Here is a 19228-nt window from a genome sequence, read left to right on the forward strand (position 1 = left end):
CTCCAGTCCAGACAGAGATGCAGTTGGTCAGCAGGCTCCCTATAGTGCCTCTGTAGAATGTGGTGAGAAGCAGCACATGCAAAAAGTGCATGTGCTGCTGAGCTCTTTTTACAAGAGCTCTGGTGTGTAGGGACCAGGTCATATTGTCAGTTATCTGCACCCCCAGAAACTTGGTGCTGCTTACCATCTCCACCTCTGTGCCGTTGATGTAGAGTGGATTGTGGCTGGACTGGTGCTTCCTGAAGTCGACGATGATCTCTTTGGTCTTGTCGACGTTCAGGACCAGGTTGTTGGTTCTGCACCAGTCAACCAGATGTTTCACCTCCTCCCTGTAGTCTATGTCATTGTTGTCACGGATGAGGCCGACTACTGTCGTGTCGTCCGAATACTTCACAATGTGGTTAGTAGTGGACCTGGCGCAGCAGTCATGGGTCATCAACGTGAACAGCAGCAGACTCAGGACGCAGCCCTGGGGGGAGCCGGTGCTCAGGGAGATGGCACTGGAGGTGTTGTTGCCCACTCTCACAGACTGGGGTCTGTCTGTGAGGAAGTCAAGCAGCCAGTTGCATAGGGGGGTACTGAATCCAAGGGGGGCCAGTTTGCTCACCAAGTGCTGCGGGATGATGGTGTTGAATGCCGAGCTGAAGTCCAGGAACAACATCCCCACGTGTGTGTCCTTTCCTTCCAGATGTTCTAAGCTCAGGTGGAGTGCAGAGGAGATGGCGTCCTCTGTGGAGCGGTTAGGGCGATAAGCAAACTGGTATGGGTCGAATGTGGGGGGAAGTCTGGAGACAATGTATTCCTTTACTAGCCTCTCGAAGCACTTCATTACAGATGTTTTTTGGGATAAGTCAGTATTTTAACCTAAAAGTGTTTGATTGTGAGGCATTAAAAGCCACAAAATGCAACGGGTCCATCAGACCCACAAACACTGGCTGAGTAACAACAATATGAACACCACACAAGGGTTAAATAATGATTCAAATTGTTGGCGTACCACTAGATAGAGCCCACGTACCACTAGTGGTACACATACTACTGTTTGAGAATCCCTGGAATAGTTTGTTTGATTAAACGGCTAAAACACACTTTTTAGCCTCCATGTGTAATTTAGGGAAAATAGTTGAAAAAAAAGAAAGATTTTTTCTCCATAACCGTCATTCTTTTTTATAATAAGTGCACATCATCAACATTGCAATTACACTTTTAACATGTGTGCAATAACTCCAAAAATAAATACTTTCCACTGTTCGCTGCCACACAGATCACCCACACACCTCCGCTCTAATGTGCGCTCTGTTCCAGCGGCCGTGCGGAAACTATGTCTGCGTATTTAAAGTTCCGGGCACTCCATGTAGAACACATTATTACATGTTTATTAGTTATACCCTTTTAACTGTGAATAGAAGCAACATAATATAAATCAACTGTTACCAAGTTCTAGCAAATAAATAAAGTGCTTACAAGTAAAACATTTTTTAAAAATCCTGGATGACAATCTGATAATAAAATTGCAATTGTGTCAAAATACTGGGGTCTTTTTTTTATTATTACTTATTTTGAATTATGCACACAACTAATTTACTGGAATTAATAAAAAGGATGACAGCACTAATATACAAATAAATAGTGACCATTTGAAATAGTAGATGTGCTGGTGTTTATTTAGTTGGATTAGTTGTGAGCCTCACATTGCATGTGTCTCATTTTCAGTGTCATGTTGTTTTCTGGTGTGTGTCCAGGAAAACCAGCGAGGATTTAAATTACTTATTTATTAATTTTTATTTTTTTAAATAATAACAGAATAATTCATGTACAAAAAATGTATTCACAATTGCACCCATTTATTTGTTTTAAACATCAGTGAACTGTATACTAATAATTACAAAAATAATAATAATTTTACAAATAAAACCAACTCAAACACAAATGGATCCATGAAGAAATGTCTGTTTCAAAGACATACATTTATTTATTAATGCATGACATGTAATACTTTGAGCCATTTAATAAAAGTGGTTTAAAATCAAACCTAATGATGTAAGGCACACCAATAGTAGACCATGGGAAAGTCTCTGATTGTGGGCCTCCTGCTGGGTCCTCTTTGAGGTTGTTTACATCACGGATTTGATCAAGTGCCAACTTTAGTGTGTTCTAAAAGCTTTAGCATAGACGGGCTCCAGAAAATGAAAGGGGAGCAGCATGAACAACGCCATGAGAAAGATAACACTTACTAAAGTTAGCAGCACATAGCGAGCGATGAACAGACTGTCCACTATCTGTAGAGGAGAAGAAGAAGAGTCGATTATTTTCTGTGAAATAATTCCACATTAAATATGTATTTACAGGGAATTAGACGTCTCATTTCAGTACTTCTTACTTTTGTCCACTAGATGTCAATAGAGAGCTTTCACAACACAAACGCATGCATGGGAAACGTAGTAATAAGCACATATTTTCACCAAAAAAGGTTTAAAAAATAAAAATAAAAAAGGAAGAATGCTATGAATGAACAGACATAAAAATAAGTAAAGGCACAAAGTATCATTATCTTGGGTCTGAACTTGATCAAACATACAACTGCACTTACTGAGAACCATAGTACAGAAATCTATGGGAACCTATGATGATTTTCAGCAACATTTAAAACACTTCCTTGTGGTCTAGATCAGAAGTCTTCAACATCAGGGGGGGTTGTGATATTTTTGGTTGATCAGTCTTTTTTTATTTTGCCCATGCAATTTTTCTACAAATGTAAATGTGTTTAAATACATCAGGGCCAGCCCGTGGCATAGGCCGTATAGGCAAATGCAAAGGGCGCCGTCCATCAGGGGGCGCCACGCCAGTGCCACAAATGTTGGAGGAAAAAAAAAAAAAAAAAAATTGGTACTATAATTTCTAAATACATAAAATAATCCGACGTTAATTAAAATGGAAAGTAAAGCCTATTTAATAGAAATATTATTTGTTACAACATTACGCCCCCCCTCCCCCGGCACGGTGCGCCCCCTCCCTTCCCGTATCATGACTCTTTTTGGACGTCCCACATAAAAAAATCAACACAAGATGTCAAAACGGCCAAAACTGTCAGGTGCCCAGGGAAGAAAAAAGAGAAAAGAAGGGGAGAAATGAGAAAAAGACAGAGGTAGCAGGTAGGTAATGTTAGCCTACATGAAATTATTTGTCTGTTACAGAATGTGATAGTAACCTGGCTTTTTAGCATTAAGCTAATGTTACATGATTCGGCAATTGCTAATCAATAAATAGCTAGTTCTGTTTTAACGTCGGGTTAATATTGTGGAGGGGGCTAAATTGTTATGGAAAATAATAATGTAACGTTAGGTAATTACAGTACTCCCTGGTGTACAGTAATTTGTAAGTCATTCTAGTTAATGCAATATTAAAAAGCACAAATAGAGAACTCTGTAGGATCCCCTTTTTTTGTAATATAGTTGTTAAAGTCATACTGGTTTGATATCTTGTTTTGTGCAGTGCCTTATTTATATTGTATTTTTAATTTATTTTATGCAACTTGTTGACACGTTTTATTTTGTGTTTATGTATGTAAAAAATATTGTATTTCATATATTCATTTTTTATTTTTTGTATTCATTTATTTATCCATATTTTTTTTAATCTTGTTAACTATTCTGATTGTTAATTTGCTTTCTTTAAGTTAAAAAAAGGTAAAAGACAAAGCTATTCGGTTTCTTGTGAGTATATACACTTCACTGCCGATGTGGGGGGGCGCCACCTAAAATCTTGCCTAGGGCGCCAGATTGGTTAGGAATCCAATATGAATACATATTAACATTGCTCCAACACACTGTGGTGACGTTTAGAAGAGGCAGTGACATGGCCACCCTACTCACTGTACCTTGCAGGTTTCAACTAACAACTTGAATAAGTTATATAATATTCAATTAAATGTTAAATGTTAAGCATTTAAGATAGCTTTCGATTAGCGCACTCATTGCCAGCTAGTCATTAGTGCGCCAGTTGTCAACTAAGAAATAGCGAACCCGCTGCCAGCTAGCAATTACAACTGATGCGCTAATCGCTAGCAGACAACTGACACGCTAATCACTAGCTAGCAACTAGTGCGCTAATTGCTAGCTGACAACTACCACGCTAATTGCTAGCTGACAACTACCGCATTAGCACTAGTGATTAGCGTGTCAGTGGTCTGCTAGCGATTAGCACGTCAGTTGTAAAATTAGTGATGCATTACTATTATTATTAGCGCACTAGTTTTCAGCTAGTGATGACTGCTCCAATAGTTAGCAGAAAACTGGTGCACCTATCGCTAGCTAACGATTAGTGTGCTAGCTGTCAGCTAGCGATTAGCATGCTAGTTGATAGCCAGCGATTGGTGCCAATGTTGTTAGCTAGCGATGAATACGCCAATAATCTGCTCGAGATTAGCGCACCAATTCTTTAGCCAACGGTTAATGCGGCAGTTGTCAGCTAGCGATCAGTGTGCCAATAGTTAGCTAGCGATTTTGGCACCAGTTTTCAGCTAACAATTGGCGCGATCGCGTGCTAGTCGTCAGACAGCGATTAGCGCGACAGTAGTTGCGATTAACGCACCAGTTGTCAGCTTGCGATTAGTGCGCCAATTGTCAGCTGGCGATTAGCACGCTAGTTACCAGCTAGCTATTAGTGCCACTATACTGTATAATTTTAATATCTTGTTATTGCACAATAACAAAGGTACCTTACCTTTATGACCAGTTTAATTTAAAACAGCATTTTATATAAGATATATAAGTAGGGGGTCCCTGCTCTACCTGTCCATCAGTCTGGGGGCACTTGGCCTCAAAAATGTTGAAGACCCCTGCTTTAGAGTCCCATTGTGCTGGCTGTCTTTTGCTAATATGGTATCTGGGTTTGCGCAGACTAGAACATGTTAGCAGGCCAGGACATGGCTCCTCTCTTCCTTTTTCTATTGGGTGGCAGCTTGCTTGGCAGGTCTGGCTGGCTTACTGGCACAACCCAGAGGCGACATGGGGCGGGGGGTGTTTGTTCTGTGCTGCTGCTGGGCTAAGATAAAGCAAAGCAGGCCTTTGTGGCAAGCTTGTATGCCGAGTGCACACAGGCAAATGCGTAATAAAAAATAAATAAATAAGAGAGAGCAGCAGGCACATATACACAAAAGAGGAATACTTTATTAAGGAAACATGCATAACAGCTTCTATCGTAGCTGACATTGAGGTTTCGGAATGGTTTGTGTATTTAATAGGGTGGGTGTTGTTTACATATTACAGGATAACGGTGCCTGAATTCAAAAAAAGAAATGAAATCACTATTATAAAATAATTATCACAGCAAAATCAGCAGCATTACAGAACACACAAAATGTGCAAAACAATTGGCAAGATTTTATAGTAGTCTAACAGCAGAAGTTTTGTGAAGGATCCTGAGCTGTGATTCAGTGGATGGGCTGTGGGGGGCAGTAATGTCAGCATACCGGGTTGAGGCCAACTTGGGAAGAAAGAGATTTTATTTTTTTTAATGTATAATAGCGCTTCATAAAATAAAGTTTGATGAAGACTGTTGGCAGTGTTGAAAGTGTGGAAAGATAATTATCAGGCTGATAAAAGTAAATACGATACCCTACTGATAAATCGGATGTAAAAAAGCTCAGCTAGAAAAATTTGAAAACACTCCAATGAGGCAAGATTATTCATATTGTGCTGTAGGGGGGTTAAGGTGAGCAAATCAAGTGCTCCTGTTCTCCTGCTTCTGATGTAAACTAAAAAACTACCACCTGAGCTTACTGTAAACAAAAATGGCGTCAATCCAGTGGTACGTTTTCATTGTTTCAGAAGAAAACATTTTGCGTTCTATTTGAACTAATTGTTCTGCAAACGCGAGAAAGGAAAACAAAACATTGCACATTGTACATTATCAGCCCCCTGAAAAGCCAGTGGTGTTTTGATACATACAATGGTGTTTCGATAAAGAAATATAAATAAGTTATCGGTCTTGGGAAACAGAAATTTATCTGTATCGGTTTTGTTCTGAAGGTTTTTCATATTTGTGTAAATTGTCCCTTTTTAGTTCTATAGATAGATCATTTCTGTTAAGGGACTAATTATTATTATTATTTATTTCTATTTCATATGTGTTGTTTGGGAAGGTGTAATGTATTTTCTTTAGAGTTGTTTAACCGTTGCCACGGTTACGGTTGCCTTGGTTACGGGCACTTCCGTTTCCGCCGGCAGGTAAGAAAAGTGTTTAAAAGAGCTCCAGCATTGACAGGCAGCGGAGCGTCGGTAATACTACCCGGAAATAGAGTTCACCACAGTTGCAGATCAGATAAGTAACTAGTACTCTAAGCGTTGTGTTTAAGTTTGTTATAAGTGACAGTTAAGTGCCAGTGCACTAGTTTAAGTTTAAAGACGTTTAGGGCACTTCACGTTGCCAGTAGGAGGTGAAGCGCATGCTAACCGCTAGTTAGCTCACCGCAGCTCGCACCTGTGTTTGTTGGCTGCAACGTTCGGACTAAGTTTAGTTAAGAGACACTCTCCCCTGGGACTATTTATTGTTTGGAGAACGTTGTAGAGTTTAGTTGTGTGCTATCGTGGCTACCTTGCTGCGAGGGAAGTGGACAGCGCGAGGTACGAGTGTTAGTGGCTCGCGCTCACGGGCTAGTCGACAGAGAGGTGACCCAGGACGAGGCTGGTTCTCCTCTCGCTCCAGACTAGACTCGTGAGGGAGCTAAGAGGAAGCACGGCCGAGCCCCCCCCCCCCCTTTCTCTACTCTACAACGGGAGGTGTCCCCCCTCTCCAACGCCCCCTTGGTATCCAGCAGTTGCAACTCACCACCCCCACCCTACGTGCACCAACGATACAGCAGGACCACAACAGACTATCTTCTGGCCCAGCCAAGGGACCCAGGTTGGACTGTGTGTGTGTGTTGTGTAATTGGTTTAGTGCGGGAGGTTTCATTGGGGAGGTAGCCTGTGAGTGCTGATGAGTGTATGAGTGTAATTAATGTGTGTTTATTATTGTCTGATTATTGTATATTATATGATATAGTAAATTGGTTAACTATATAAGTGGTGTCCTCTCACTCTCTTCTAGACTATCTTTATTTGGTAAATAGTGAAAATTAGAGCATCCCCCTAAAGTAAATATACAGTCCTTTACAGGCTCCCGAACATTTTGGTCCTTCGAGCCGGATAGTCTAATCAGTTAGGATGTCCAAAAAGAGTGAGAAAACCCTAAGCCCCTCCCCAAAACCAGAACCACCAACACGCCCTGTTAGAGAGCGTAGGTTACCCACTAGACTACAGGACTATCACTTGACTACCCTAGATGAGACTGACAGCCCCAGTAGTTTAGAGAGTAAAGCACCCCAAGTGGTGGAGAACAATATTGCAACACCAGAATTAGGTTCGACTATGCAACCCAGTATTCACCCCTTCTCCTCATTACCAAGGGATGAAGAGAGACAGGAAAAGGCGGGCCCGCCGCTGACAGCAGTCATTCCCCCGCCGACAGAAATCGTCAGCCAAGGCAAAGAGGATCCACCAGGAGGTGGCGACTTACAGAACGGTGAGGAAATAATTCCCCCTGATGCCGCCACCCCACTAGACAGGACAGACCCACGAACCTTCCATCCGGGGGAGTTTTTCAAGAACTCCGATCCTCAAGGCAAGCCCCCCAAGGTAAAGTCTCGCCTATCTTCTGGCCGGGGTAGCAGCGTCCATAGCAGCCGTACGGGTAGTCACCGTAGCAGCCACTCAGGACGATCAAGCATGGAGAGTCTACTCTCTGAGAAGTTACTCCAGCAGTTGATTGACAATCAGGAGAACCAGCGCCAGGACGCCCTCGCGAGAGAGGAGTGTCTGAACGAAGAAGCCCGCGCTGACAAGGAGCGCCTGGAGCTGCAAACCCGTACAACTGCGGAGGCACTAGAGAAGGCGGCAGTCCAGAGCCTGGAGCTCGCTCTCTCCCGCCAACCAGAGCCCTCCCCCCCAGTCCGGATATCGAGAGTGACCTCAAGGCCTGGCTCGCCAGAGGAAAGGAAAAGGAGTATCGAGAGGTCTCAAGCGCTGGACCCAGAAAGCCAGAGCGCACACGAGGAGGAAATGGAGCCTGACGAACGCTTGGACTCCCTTTTGGATCGTAGGGTGCAGTATCCACACGCCCCTCCCCCCTCCTCACCATCACCATCAGCCCGCCGTAATGCAGGACCATATGACCCACTTCCTCTTCACCCGCCTGGCTCCATAGTTCCCTTCTTTACCCAAGACAGCAGGGAGAACTACAGGGAGATGCGGCTGAGTTTGGAGTACCTTCTAGGAGAACCACAGGCGTACCACAGTGAGCAGCAAAAGTGGCTCACACTCCAACTCCATTGCAAGCTACCAATAGCTAAGAGACTTTGCTTCTCCCACGCCAAGTCCCTCACGCCCTACACAGACAGCATGAACGAACTAGATCACCGCTGGGGTTGTCCATGGGACCACATCCTCGACGAAGTTGAAGCCCTCGGGGAGTTACCCGAGATCAGAACCGACGTAGCCCTGGATGATTACGCCCTCCGCATCCGCTCTCTGGTCACGATGCTGAAGCTGCAGGGACCGACTGGAGCCAGGGAATTGAACACAGGCTCCACCGTGGAGCGCTTCATAAGGAAGCTGCCCAGACATCGAGAGGAAAGGTTCCGGCTGCGCCACGACCAGCTCCATCCCGACCAGCCAGCAGCCAGCTTGGAGGAGCTATCTGACTTTTTGAGAAGTGAGGTAAAGCACATCCGTCTCCCAACAAAAGCTGAGCCGAAGTACGGCGGACACGAATGGACCAATCGAGCAACCAAGAGGAAGGAAGGGTCAGTCCGGGTGATGACGACGATCCCAGGGGCTGACACTGAGGAGGAGAGGGATACCCCCCACGGAGAGTGGGGCGGCCCTAAGCAAGGTGATAAGAAGCCTCAACCACCTTGCCCGTGTTGCACGGGCCCCCACTGGCTTGAACACTGTCCAGAGTTTGTGAAGAATAACACCGAAGAGAGGAAACAGTGGATCAAGGACAACAAGCGATGTTGGAGGTGCGCCCGTGAGCACATGGCCAAGCAATGCACCCTGAAGAGGCCTTGTCGCATTAAGGAATGCGGCAGGATACACCTCATAGTCCTCCACGACCTCAATAACAGAAGCGACAAGCCGGAGACCGGAGAGTACCCCCGGGACCTATCCAGTGAGATCCAGGAGGGTCGTACCTACTACGTAGGCCCAGTCCATGGTAACAACCCCCGAGTGTTACTCAAGATGGTGCCGGTCATCCTACGCCATGATGGGAGGGAGATGTCCACCTATGCCATCATTGATGACGGTGCAGAGTGCACAATCCTGATGAAGGAGGCAGCCACCGCCCTCGGGCTCAAAGGTCATCCTCATCAAATGAAGATCCTCACCATCCGACCCAAGCCCACCCAGGTCGCGGGTGAGATAGTGTCCCTGGAGATCATGGCAAAGAGGCGACCAGGAGAAGTGCACCCCCTGCGCGATGTGTTCACCGCGGCTGATGTGAGCCTTTCTAACTATGGCTACCCAATAAAGGCGCTCAAGGCAAAGTACCCCCATCTGGCAAAGTTGAGGCTTGATCAAGAAGAAGAAGTGGTACCGACCATCCTAATCGGGTCCGATCAAGCAAGGCTGACCCTCCCAATGCGCATCCTCCCAGGCCCATGTGGCTGCCCCGTCGCCCTGGACACCCCACTTGGTTGGACTCTACAAGGCCCTATCAACCTGAAGAGTGCTAATCCCAGCCAGACCCGAATGCACTTCCTCGGGGCCGAGTACAGAATGGAGGAACCCTCAACCCAGCCCAATAAGGCTGCCAGTGAGACAGAAGTAGTTGTGCAGTTACAACATAACCAGGACAAGGACAAGCTCTCAGCGCAAGAAGAGAAAGTCCAGGCCCTGCACTCTGAGATTGAGCTCCTGAACTCTGACCTTGCACTAAGGAAAGAGTTGACCTCTGACCTCCTGGCCAAGTTAAAACAGCAAAAGTAGAAGCGTCTTGTGCAGCACAGAAGCTGAACAGTGCTCTGCATGAGAGGAACGGCCTCTCTGTTCAGTTGTCAAAGATGTCAGAAGAGAAGAACACATTAGCCCTGCAGCTCCAAACCGCTCACTGCCAGCTAACTGATGTCATGGAGATGATGGAGGGACTACAAATGGTCAAAGAGGGCTCGGATGAGAAGTTTCTTCAGCAGGAGAGTAAACCATTGGCATACGCAAGTAGCAACCTGGCTGACCTCGATCCCAGCACGCCCAACTCTCTCCTCATGGGGCAGACATGATTGTGGATCCAGCGCTACCCAGAGCGCATTGGCTCCTGGGCAGAGTGAAGACAGTCACTAAGGGGAAGGATGGAAGAGTTCGCTCAGCAGTAGTGGACACTGGCCAGAGAACCTACCATCGACCAGTCGCTCGCCTTATCAAGCTCCCCCCATACTCTGACCCGACTCCCCCATACTCTGACCCGACTCCCCCATACTCTGACACGACTCCCTCATACTCTGACCCGACTCCCCCAAAACCCCCCTGATCTGCTTATATATCAAACCTTCATTCGGATAACTGATTTCCTTCACATAAATCAGGGGGCGGCTGTTCTGAAGGTTTTTCATATTTGTGTAAATTGTCCCTTTTTAGTTCTATAGATAGATCATTTCTGTTAAGGGACTAATTATTATTATTATTTATTTCTATTTCATATGTGTTGTTTGGGAAGGTGTAATGTATTTTCTTTAGAGTTGTTTAACCGTTGCCACGGTTACGGTTGCCTTGGTTACGGGCACTTCCGTTTCCGCCGGCAGGTAAGAAAAGTGTTTAAAAGAGCTCCAGCATTGACAGGCAGCGGAGCGTCGGTAATACTACCCGGAGATAGAGTTCACCACAGTTGCAGATCAGATAAGTAACTAGTACTCTAAGCGTTGTGTTTAAGTTTGTTATAAGTGACAGTTAAGTGCCAGTGCACTAGTTTAAGTTTAAAGACGTTTTGGGCGCTTCACGTTGCCAGTAGGAGGTGAAGCGCATGCTAACCGCTAGTTAGCTCACCGCAGCTCGCACCTGTGTTTGTTGGCTGCAACGTGACTTCACAAACGCCAGGTTCAGTCACGTTCGGACTAAGTTTAGTTAAGAGACACTCTCCCCTGCGACTATTTATTGTTTGGAGAACGTTGTTGTAGAGTTTAGTTGTGTGCTATCGTGGCTACCTTGCTGCGAGGGAAGTGGACAGCGCGAGGTACGAGTGTTAGTGGCTCGCGCTCACGGGCTAGTCGACAGAGAGGTGACCCAGGACGAGGCTGGTTCTCCTCTCGCTCCAGACTAGACTCGTGAGGGAGCTAAGAGGAAGCACGGCCGAGCCCCCCCCCCCCCACCCCACCCCTTTCTCTACTCTACAACGGGAGGTGTTCCCCCTCTCCAACGCCCCCTTGGTATCCAGCAGTTGCAACTCACCACCCCCACCCTACGTGCACCAACGATACAGCAGGACCACAACAGACTATCTTCTGGCACAGCCAAGGGGCCCAAGTTGGACTGTGTGTGTGTGTTGTGTAATTAATTTAGTGCGGGAGGTTTCATTGGGGAGGTAGCGTGTGAGTGCTGATGAGTGTATGAGTGTAATTAATGTGTGTTTCTTATTGTCTGATTATTGTATATTATATGATATAGTAAATTGGTTAACTATATAAGTGGTGTCCTCTCACTCTCTCCTAGGCTATCTTTATTTGGAAAATAGTGAAAATTAGAGCATCCCCCTAAAGTAAATATACAGTCCTTTACAGGCTCCCGAACAGGTTTGGATGTGAAAATATTAGAGATGTCCGATAATACCGATATTATCGGCCGATAAATGCTTTAAAATGTAATATCGGAAATTATCGGTATAGTTTTTTTTTTTATTATCGGTATCGTTTTTGTTTTTTTTAATGAAATCAACATAAAAAACACAAGATACACTTACAATTAGTGCACCAACCCAAAAAAACTCCCTCCCCCATTTACACTCATTCACACAAAAGGGTTGTTTCTTTCTGTTATTAATATTGTGGTTCCTACATTATATATCAATATATATCAATACAGTCTGCAAGGGATACAGTCCGTAAGCACACATGATTGTGCGTGCTGCTGGTCCACTAATAGCACTAACCTTTAACAGTTAATTTTACTCATTTTCATTCATTACTAGTTTCTATGTAACTGTTTTCATATTGTTTTACTTTCTTTTTTATTCAAGAAAATGTTTTTAATTTATTTGTTTTATTTTATTTTATTTTTTATTTTTAAAAAGACCTTATCTTCACCATACCTGGTTGTCCAAATTAGGCATAATAATGTGTTAATTCCACGACTGTATATATCGGTATCGGTTGATACCGGTATCGCTAATTAAAGAGTTGGACAATATCGGAATATCGGATATCGGCAAAAAGCCATTATCGGACATCCCTAGAAAATATTGAATCTGTCTGGAAGAATTACAGTACAGCTTTTTTGTGCAGGCCAATGAAGCAATGCTAGATTACCGTTACAACGCTGGTGTTTGCGAGGAAATCTTAGAAAGTCATGTATTAAGCTAAATGAAGTCGTCAAGACGTTACTGCCCAATATCACCTTCATGCACTTGTTGCAGGTGGCTACATCTTTCTAAAGGCTCAAGATTACTGTAAACATTTTGAAACCAAAAAATATACCACCACCACAGACTGGACTCTCATATTATTACCAATCAATGATGTAAAAATAGGGACACACGGAAGTGATCACAGCACCGCTATAAATAGTTTGTCTGCGCTAGCGCTTATAATAACAATATCACTAATACTTGGTTAATATTCAAATCACGAAATGTAAATGGAGTATTGTTGGTGCTTTTTGGATGGTTATTTATTGGATTTTATGGGTGAAATAGAAGAGTTTCCATTTGCTCTGCTGTAAGTGGACTTTTATTTACTTAGATTTAAGAGTTAAAATGCATTTTTTTAAAATCCATCCGTCGTCATGTCTTGATTGTGAACGATAGGCAAAGTAAAAAAAAAAAAAGTGTAGTTCCCCTTTAACAGTTTTTCGGTGTGGTTAGTACCATTTACGTCGGCGCCGGTGCCAATATGGAACCAGAAAAAGTACTTACAGTATCCATCCTTTAGTATCCAATGCTGTCCTTTACCTCTCTCTTTGTCACACATAAACTCACACATAAAATCCATGCTGGGAAATTATGACGCTACACATTTCTTACACATATTGATGTCATTGGTTAGCATTAAAAGTAGAAATACCCCGATCCAATATTGATATCTGTTAAGATTGTATATATCTGCGCTCTTACTCTGTGTGTTTATTGTAGAGGTTGGATGTTGTAGCGCATGTTCTCCACTTGGGGCGCTCTGGTGCTGTGTAGTGTTTAACACCGCAGCAGTTGTGTGTTCAACAGAAGAAGAAGAAAATAAAGTATCCTCGGAGAGAGGACGTTGATGATCGAACTCAAATAAAGTGTCGTTCATGTGCACGCATAAAGAACTCCATTAAGCTCAAACACCTTAACAGGTTATGGGCCCAGGAACCCCAGTGATTCCAGCCACCTCAAGCAAACAAGGCAAGGTACCGTTGAGTCGACGCACGGACAGAGAAGCCAAGAAAGTTTGCAGGTGTGGACTTGAGCTAACAGAGGAGAACTGCTTGACCAAGGATAAAGGTAATGCAAACGTGAAGTGTTACACGGAGCATAACGTAGCGTGTACCCTCGAAGAAGAAGTAACCGCGAAGTATTACACGGAGCATAAAAGGGACTTTAGCCAAAGTAGCGCGTACTCTCGAAGAAGAAGTAACCGCGGTAAAGTTTGAGCTAATTAGCATAGCACAGTGCTAAAGTGCGGAGATTAAAGATGGCGGTTCGTACTACTGGAGCAGTATCCCCGCAGCTGTACTTTGATGGATCCGAAAGCAAGTATGACCTCTGGGAAGCAAGGTTTTTGGGACACTTACATATTTTAAAGTTGAGAGACACTGTTCTAAATGAACCAGTAGGAGAAGAGCAAGCAGCAGCGGACAGAATAAAGAATCCAGACTGCTATGCAGAGCTCATAAGGTTGATCGATGATAAAAGCTTGTCTTTAATAAGACATGATGCTACATACGATGGCAGGAAAGCACTGAAAATACTGAGGGACCACTACTCGGGAAAAAGCAAGCCACGAATAATCAACCTGTACACGTCCTTGACAAAACTACGGAAAGCAGACAGAGAGTCAACTACGGACTACGTCATCAGAGCAGAAAACCTGATTACAGCACTTTGTGATGCCGGTGAGACTCTCAGTGATAGTCTGATCATAGCCATGATTCTTGGAGGCCTACCTGACTCTTACAAGCCATTGGCTGTACATGTAACACAAAACGAAGACAATGTGACATTTGCAGATTTCAAAAGAAGATTACGTATTTACGAAGAGTCAGAGAAAATTAGTACTGCTGAGCCAACAGACAATGTGATGAAAACGTTCACAAGACAGGATAGAAATATCCAGAAGAAGTACACCAGCAGCACTCAAAGTAGAAGTGAAGATGGAGATCTGACATGTTTCAAATGTGGATTAAAAGGACACAGAGCAAGATATTGTATCCGAAAAGTGTGGTGCAACTTTTGTAAGAGCCACACACACCAAGAAACCATATGCAAAAAGAAAGATAAACGAGACAACGTCAGAAAGGTTACTGATGAACAATCCGGTGATTACCTCTTCAAAGCAGCACAAGAAGAAAGTGAGTCAGCACCCAAAATAAAGATGAAAGGCATTATGGTGGATGCAGGAGCGACATCCCACATTGTAAATGATGTAAATAACTTTACAAGTTTTGACAACACTTTTCAACCAGAGACTCATTCAGTGCAACTAGCTGATGGGACAAGATGCAGTGGAATGGCCCAAGGAAGAGGAACAGCGACGATACACCTAGTGGACAGCGATGGACGACAGCACAGGGCACAACTACGAAATGCTCTGTACATGCCGTCATATCCCCACAACATCTTTTCAGTGGCGAGAGCAGCCGACGGAGGAGCAACCATAACTTTCAAGAAAGGAAAGAGCCACATGATCACTAAAGATGGTAACAGATTTAAAATAAACGAACATGAGAAGTTATATTATCTACCAACTGTTGATGCAAATGAAGATCAGTGTAAAGTTTGTCATGACGTACAAACATGGCACGAGATTCTAGGGCACTGCAACTATGACGATGTAATCAAACTCCAAACTGTGGTCAAAGGTATGGTAATTAAGGGAAATGTTGTTAAGCCAGATCAGATGTGTGAAATATGTACAAAAGGCAAGTTTACCCAAACGAGAAATAGGGAGCTAGATGCTAAAGCAAATAAACCCCTGGAGTTAATCCATACAGACCTAGCAGGCCCAATGAAAACTGAGAGCATAGAAGGACACAAATACGCACAATGTTTCACAGATGACTATTCAGGTGCTGTATTAGTATATTTCCTTAAGTCAAAAAGTGATGCAGTTGCTGCAACAGAAAAGTTCTTAGCAGATGTAGCACCCTATGGAGATGTGAAGTGTATACGTTCAGACAACGGCACTGAGTTTACAAACAGAGAGTTCCAAATGTTACTAACAAAGAACAAAATAAGACATGAGACGTCAGCGCCTTATTCGCCACACCAAAATGGCACAGCAGAGAGAGGATGGCGAACACTGTTTGACATGGCTAGATGCTTACTGATAGAAAGCAAACTACCAAACTATTTGTGGAACTATGCCATTCAAACAGCAGCTCATGTTAGAAACAGGTGTTACAATAGACGGACAAAGAAAACAGCATATGAGTTACTTACAGGAAAAGTACCAAATGTGTCACAAATGCAAAAGTTTGGGTCTACATGTTTTGGTTACAAACAAGGAAAAGGAAAACTAGACTCCAAAAGTGAGCAGGGCATTTTCATAGGCTATGATAAATACAGCCCAGCCTTCCTTGTATATTATCCAGAAATGGAAAAGGTCCAAAAGATCAGATTGGTGAGATTCGCAACCAAAACAAGTGTACAAAGAGAGACACAAACTTTAGAGCCATACGCAGGACATGACATTGGAAACAGAGACAATGCAGTCTGTGACAGTGACCAGAAGGATGAGGACAGAGTTCAACCTGAAAACAAAACTGAGGATTTAAATGAGCAGGAAGATGTGGAACAGTCAGCGGCAAATGCCGAAACAGAAATCAGAAAGAATCCATTCAGGATAAAACAAAAGCCAGTTTATCTACAAGATTTTGAGACTGATGATTCATTGGACAGATTACAAACATGTGTTGATTTCTGTTATCGAGCAGTTTGTGACATTCCAGAAACTTATCAGGAAGCCGTGTTATCATCCAAGTCAATGCACTGGAAAAACGCCATGGATGAGGAGATGAACTCACTTGTGGAAAATGACACATTCCAGTTGACTGACTTACCACCAGGTAAGCGAGCTTTAAAAGCGAAGTGGGTTTATGCACTCAAAACTGACACAGATGGATCTGATAAATATAAGGCGAGATTTGTTGCTAAAGGATACGACCGGAAAGCAGGAACTGATTACGAAGAGACGTTTTGACCGACAGCTGACATGTTAAGTGTAAGGATTCTCATGCAGAAGGCGGCACTGGAGGACCTAATCTTACATCAGATGGACGTGAAGACCGCGTATCTGCACACACCCATCGACTGTGAAATCTATTTAGAACAACCACAAGGATACGAGAAAAACTCTAACACTGGTGAAAAACTGGTATGTAAACTGAACAAATCATTGTATGGACTCAAACAGTCGGGCAGAAACTGGAATACAGTGTTACACACCCATTTATGTGAAAATGACTTTGTGCAAAATGAAGCAGATCATTGTGTGTATACAAGAGAAAAATATGGTCAAAAGGTAATACTTATTATTTGGGTAGATGGCCTTATTTTAGCTGCTTCAAGTGAAAAATCAATGCAGGATGTAAAAAGAATGTTAACTCAGAGATTCAAAATGAAGGATTTGGGAATCCTAAAACATTTCTTAGGAATACTTTGAACAAACAAATGGACTAGTCAAAATGTCACAATAGAGATATATGAAAAAGGTTTTACAAAGGTTTGATATGGAAAATTGTAAACCAAGAGAAACTCCTAGTGAACCAAAACTTGATTATGCAGAAAATGCTGAAAAGTTGAAACAACCAAGACAGTACAGTGAGGCAGTGGGAAGTTTAATTTACTTATGCACATGCACTCGACCTGACATAAGCTTTGTTGTGAGTAAACTATCTCAACACTTTAATGAACCTACTATGGAACATTGGAATACAGTGAAACATGTATTCAGATACCTAAAAGGTACATCAGAACAAGGACTTAACTTTAAGAAGAATGTAACTGAAAGACTCGGTCTGACAGTTTACTGTGATGCAAGTTGGGCATCAAATGAAACAGACAGACGTAGCACATCAGGCTATTGTGCAACTTTGTGTGAAGGCAGTTCATTCATTTCATGGAAGACAAGAAAACAACCAACAGTAGCTCTTTCTACCTGTGATGCAGAGTACATTTCGTTAGCTTCAGCTATACAGGAGTGTCTTTACATTGAACAGCTACTAAAAGGACTTGATAACTATCAATATGTTACAACAAAAGTGTACGAAGATAACCAAGGTACGATTGCACTCACTAAAAATCCTGTTAACCCTCCTATTGACCTCGATTTTTGCCTACACCATCGTTCCTCAGGGGTCACATAGACCCCAGAGATGTAAAGCTCTATAAGTTGTTGTGTGTGGGAGTAAGACACATGATCCAATTGACTTTTTTGTGCTCCCAAGTCTTCTGAACACAGAGAAGTCAACTCTGAGTCGATCTGACCATCATACACTGAATTATTGTTGTTTGAATACTGTTTGGTGTCAAATTTGACCGTTTTTTATTGATTTTTTGGCACACTACGCCCCCCCCCCCCCCCCCCAGATAACCTCCCAGTGGTAAACCACTTATTTGTGCTCCTAGGTCCCCTGAACACAAAGAAACAAATTGTGAGTCAATCCAACCATCTTAGACCGAGTTATCGCAGTTTGAATACTGTTAGGCGGCCATCATTGAATGTGACCGAATTGTATTAATTGTATGGTGTTGTTGTTGTTGTTGTTTTTTGCCATTTAGATTGCACTTAGTCAGGCTTCTACCCTAAGACCAGCTATAGCTCTTAGGGTCATGGAAGCACGCAAACCCCCTGACCACGATAAGGTGGCAATCCTCCAGGGGGAAGTTTTTTATAACTTTTTTTTTTTTTCTTTTTTTTTTTCTTTTTTTTTTTTTTCAACAACAACAAATATCTGACCGTTGGCCATTTGGAGTGTCCATTTGAAAATAACAATATTCGTCTCACTCTCCAAGAAAGGGTCAAGCACAAACCCTCTGACCAGGATAAGGTGGCAATCCTCAATGGGGGAAGTTTTTTTATTACTCTTTATATTTTGTATTTTTTTTTTTTTTTTTTTGTTTTTTTTCAACAACAACAAATATCTGACCATTGGCCGGCCATTTGGAGTGTCCATATTTGAAGAAAAAAATAACAAGACAGTAGGCTATTTACCAAAAATATTGTCTTATTTCAAAAAAACTAAAATACTGTAAAAGTCTGCCACTCCTATTTTTTCACAGACTGCAAAAAGTAGCCTAGAGTCTACCTCTCTCAAGAAATGTAAAACAAATGAAAAATGGCAATATTCATCCCCCACTCTCCAAGAAAGGGTAAAGCACTACTGGGCACATGATCCACAACGGATGTGCTCCTTGCAGATGTATTTGCCACATCCCCCACATGTATTAGTTGTCTTGTTATCGTTCCTAGTGGAACAGATCTGGCACCTGCCTCGTTTTTGCCCTCTGGCCACTGGAGGATTGGAGGTGTGTGCCTCCCTCTGAACATCCTCCACTATCACCACAGCAGCCGCTGAGGCTCTTGGTAGGACAACTCTTCGTGCAATTTGGGGTTGCACCAGCGCGTACCCCAGCTGTTCCAGGAACAGCCTCCTCCGGTACAGCTTTTCGCTGTTCCAGCCTTCACTGATCTCCCTCCAAAGCACAAAAGCGTTGTAGGCACTCACATCGATGATGTTGAAGAATACAACAAGGGGCCATCGTGCAGTCATGCGTCGGCAGCTGTACG

The 19228-nt window shown here is 43.2% G+C and overlaps 1 protein-coding gene across 2 annotated transcripts in view; it reads right to left on the minus strand.

Moving 5' to 3' along the window:
• Nucleotides 1-619: 619 nt before the first annotated feature.
• The window catches only part of LOC133649631 (transmembrane protein 218-like), a 37794-nt gene continuing 19185 nt past the window's right edge, over nucleotides 620-19228 (minus strand). The window contains exons 3-4 of one of the 2 annotated variants that reach the window (XM_062046257.1): nucleotides 2235-2279; nucleotides 620-729 (exon numbers count right to left, since the gene is read on the minus strand). In XM_062046257.1, coding sequence (XP_061902241.1) covers nucleotides 700-729; nucleotides 2235-2279 — 75 coding nt within the window. In that variant the 3' untranslated portion in view covers nucleotides 620-699. Of the gene's footprint in view, nucleotides 730-1852; nucleotides 2280-19228 lie in introns of those variants that run through there. The other variant, XM_062046256.1, reaches the window with a different exon arrangement.

This window comes from Entelurus aequoreus, linkage group LG05 (assembly GCF_033978785.1).
Source record: "Entelurus aequoreus isolate RoL-2023_Sb linkage group LG05, RoL_Eaeq_v1.1, whole genome shotgun sequence".
NCBI classification, from domain to species: Eukaryota; Metazoa; Chordata; class Actinopteri; order Syngnathiformes; family Syngnathidae; genus Entelurus; species Entelurus aequoreus.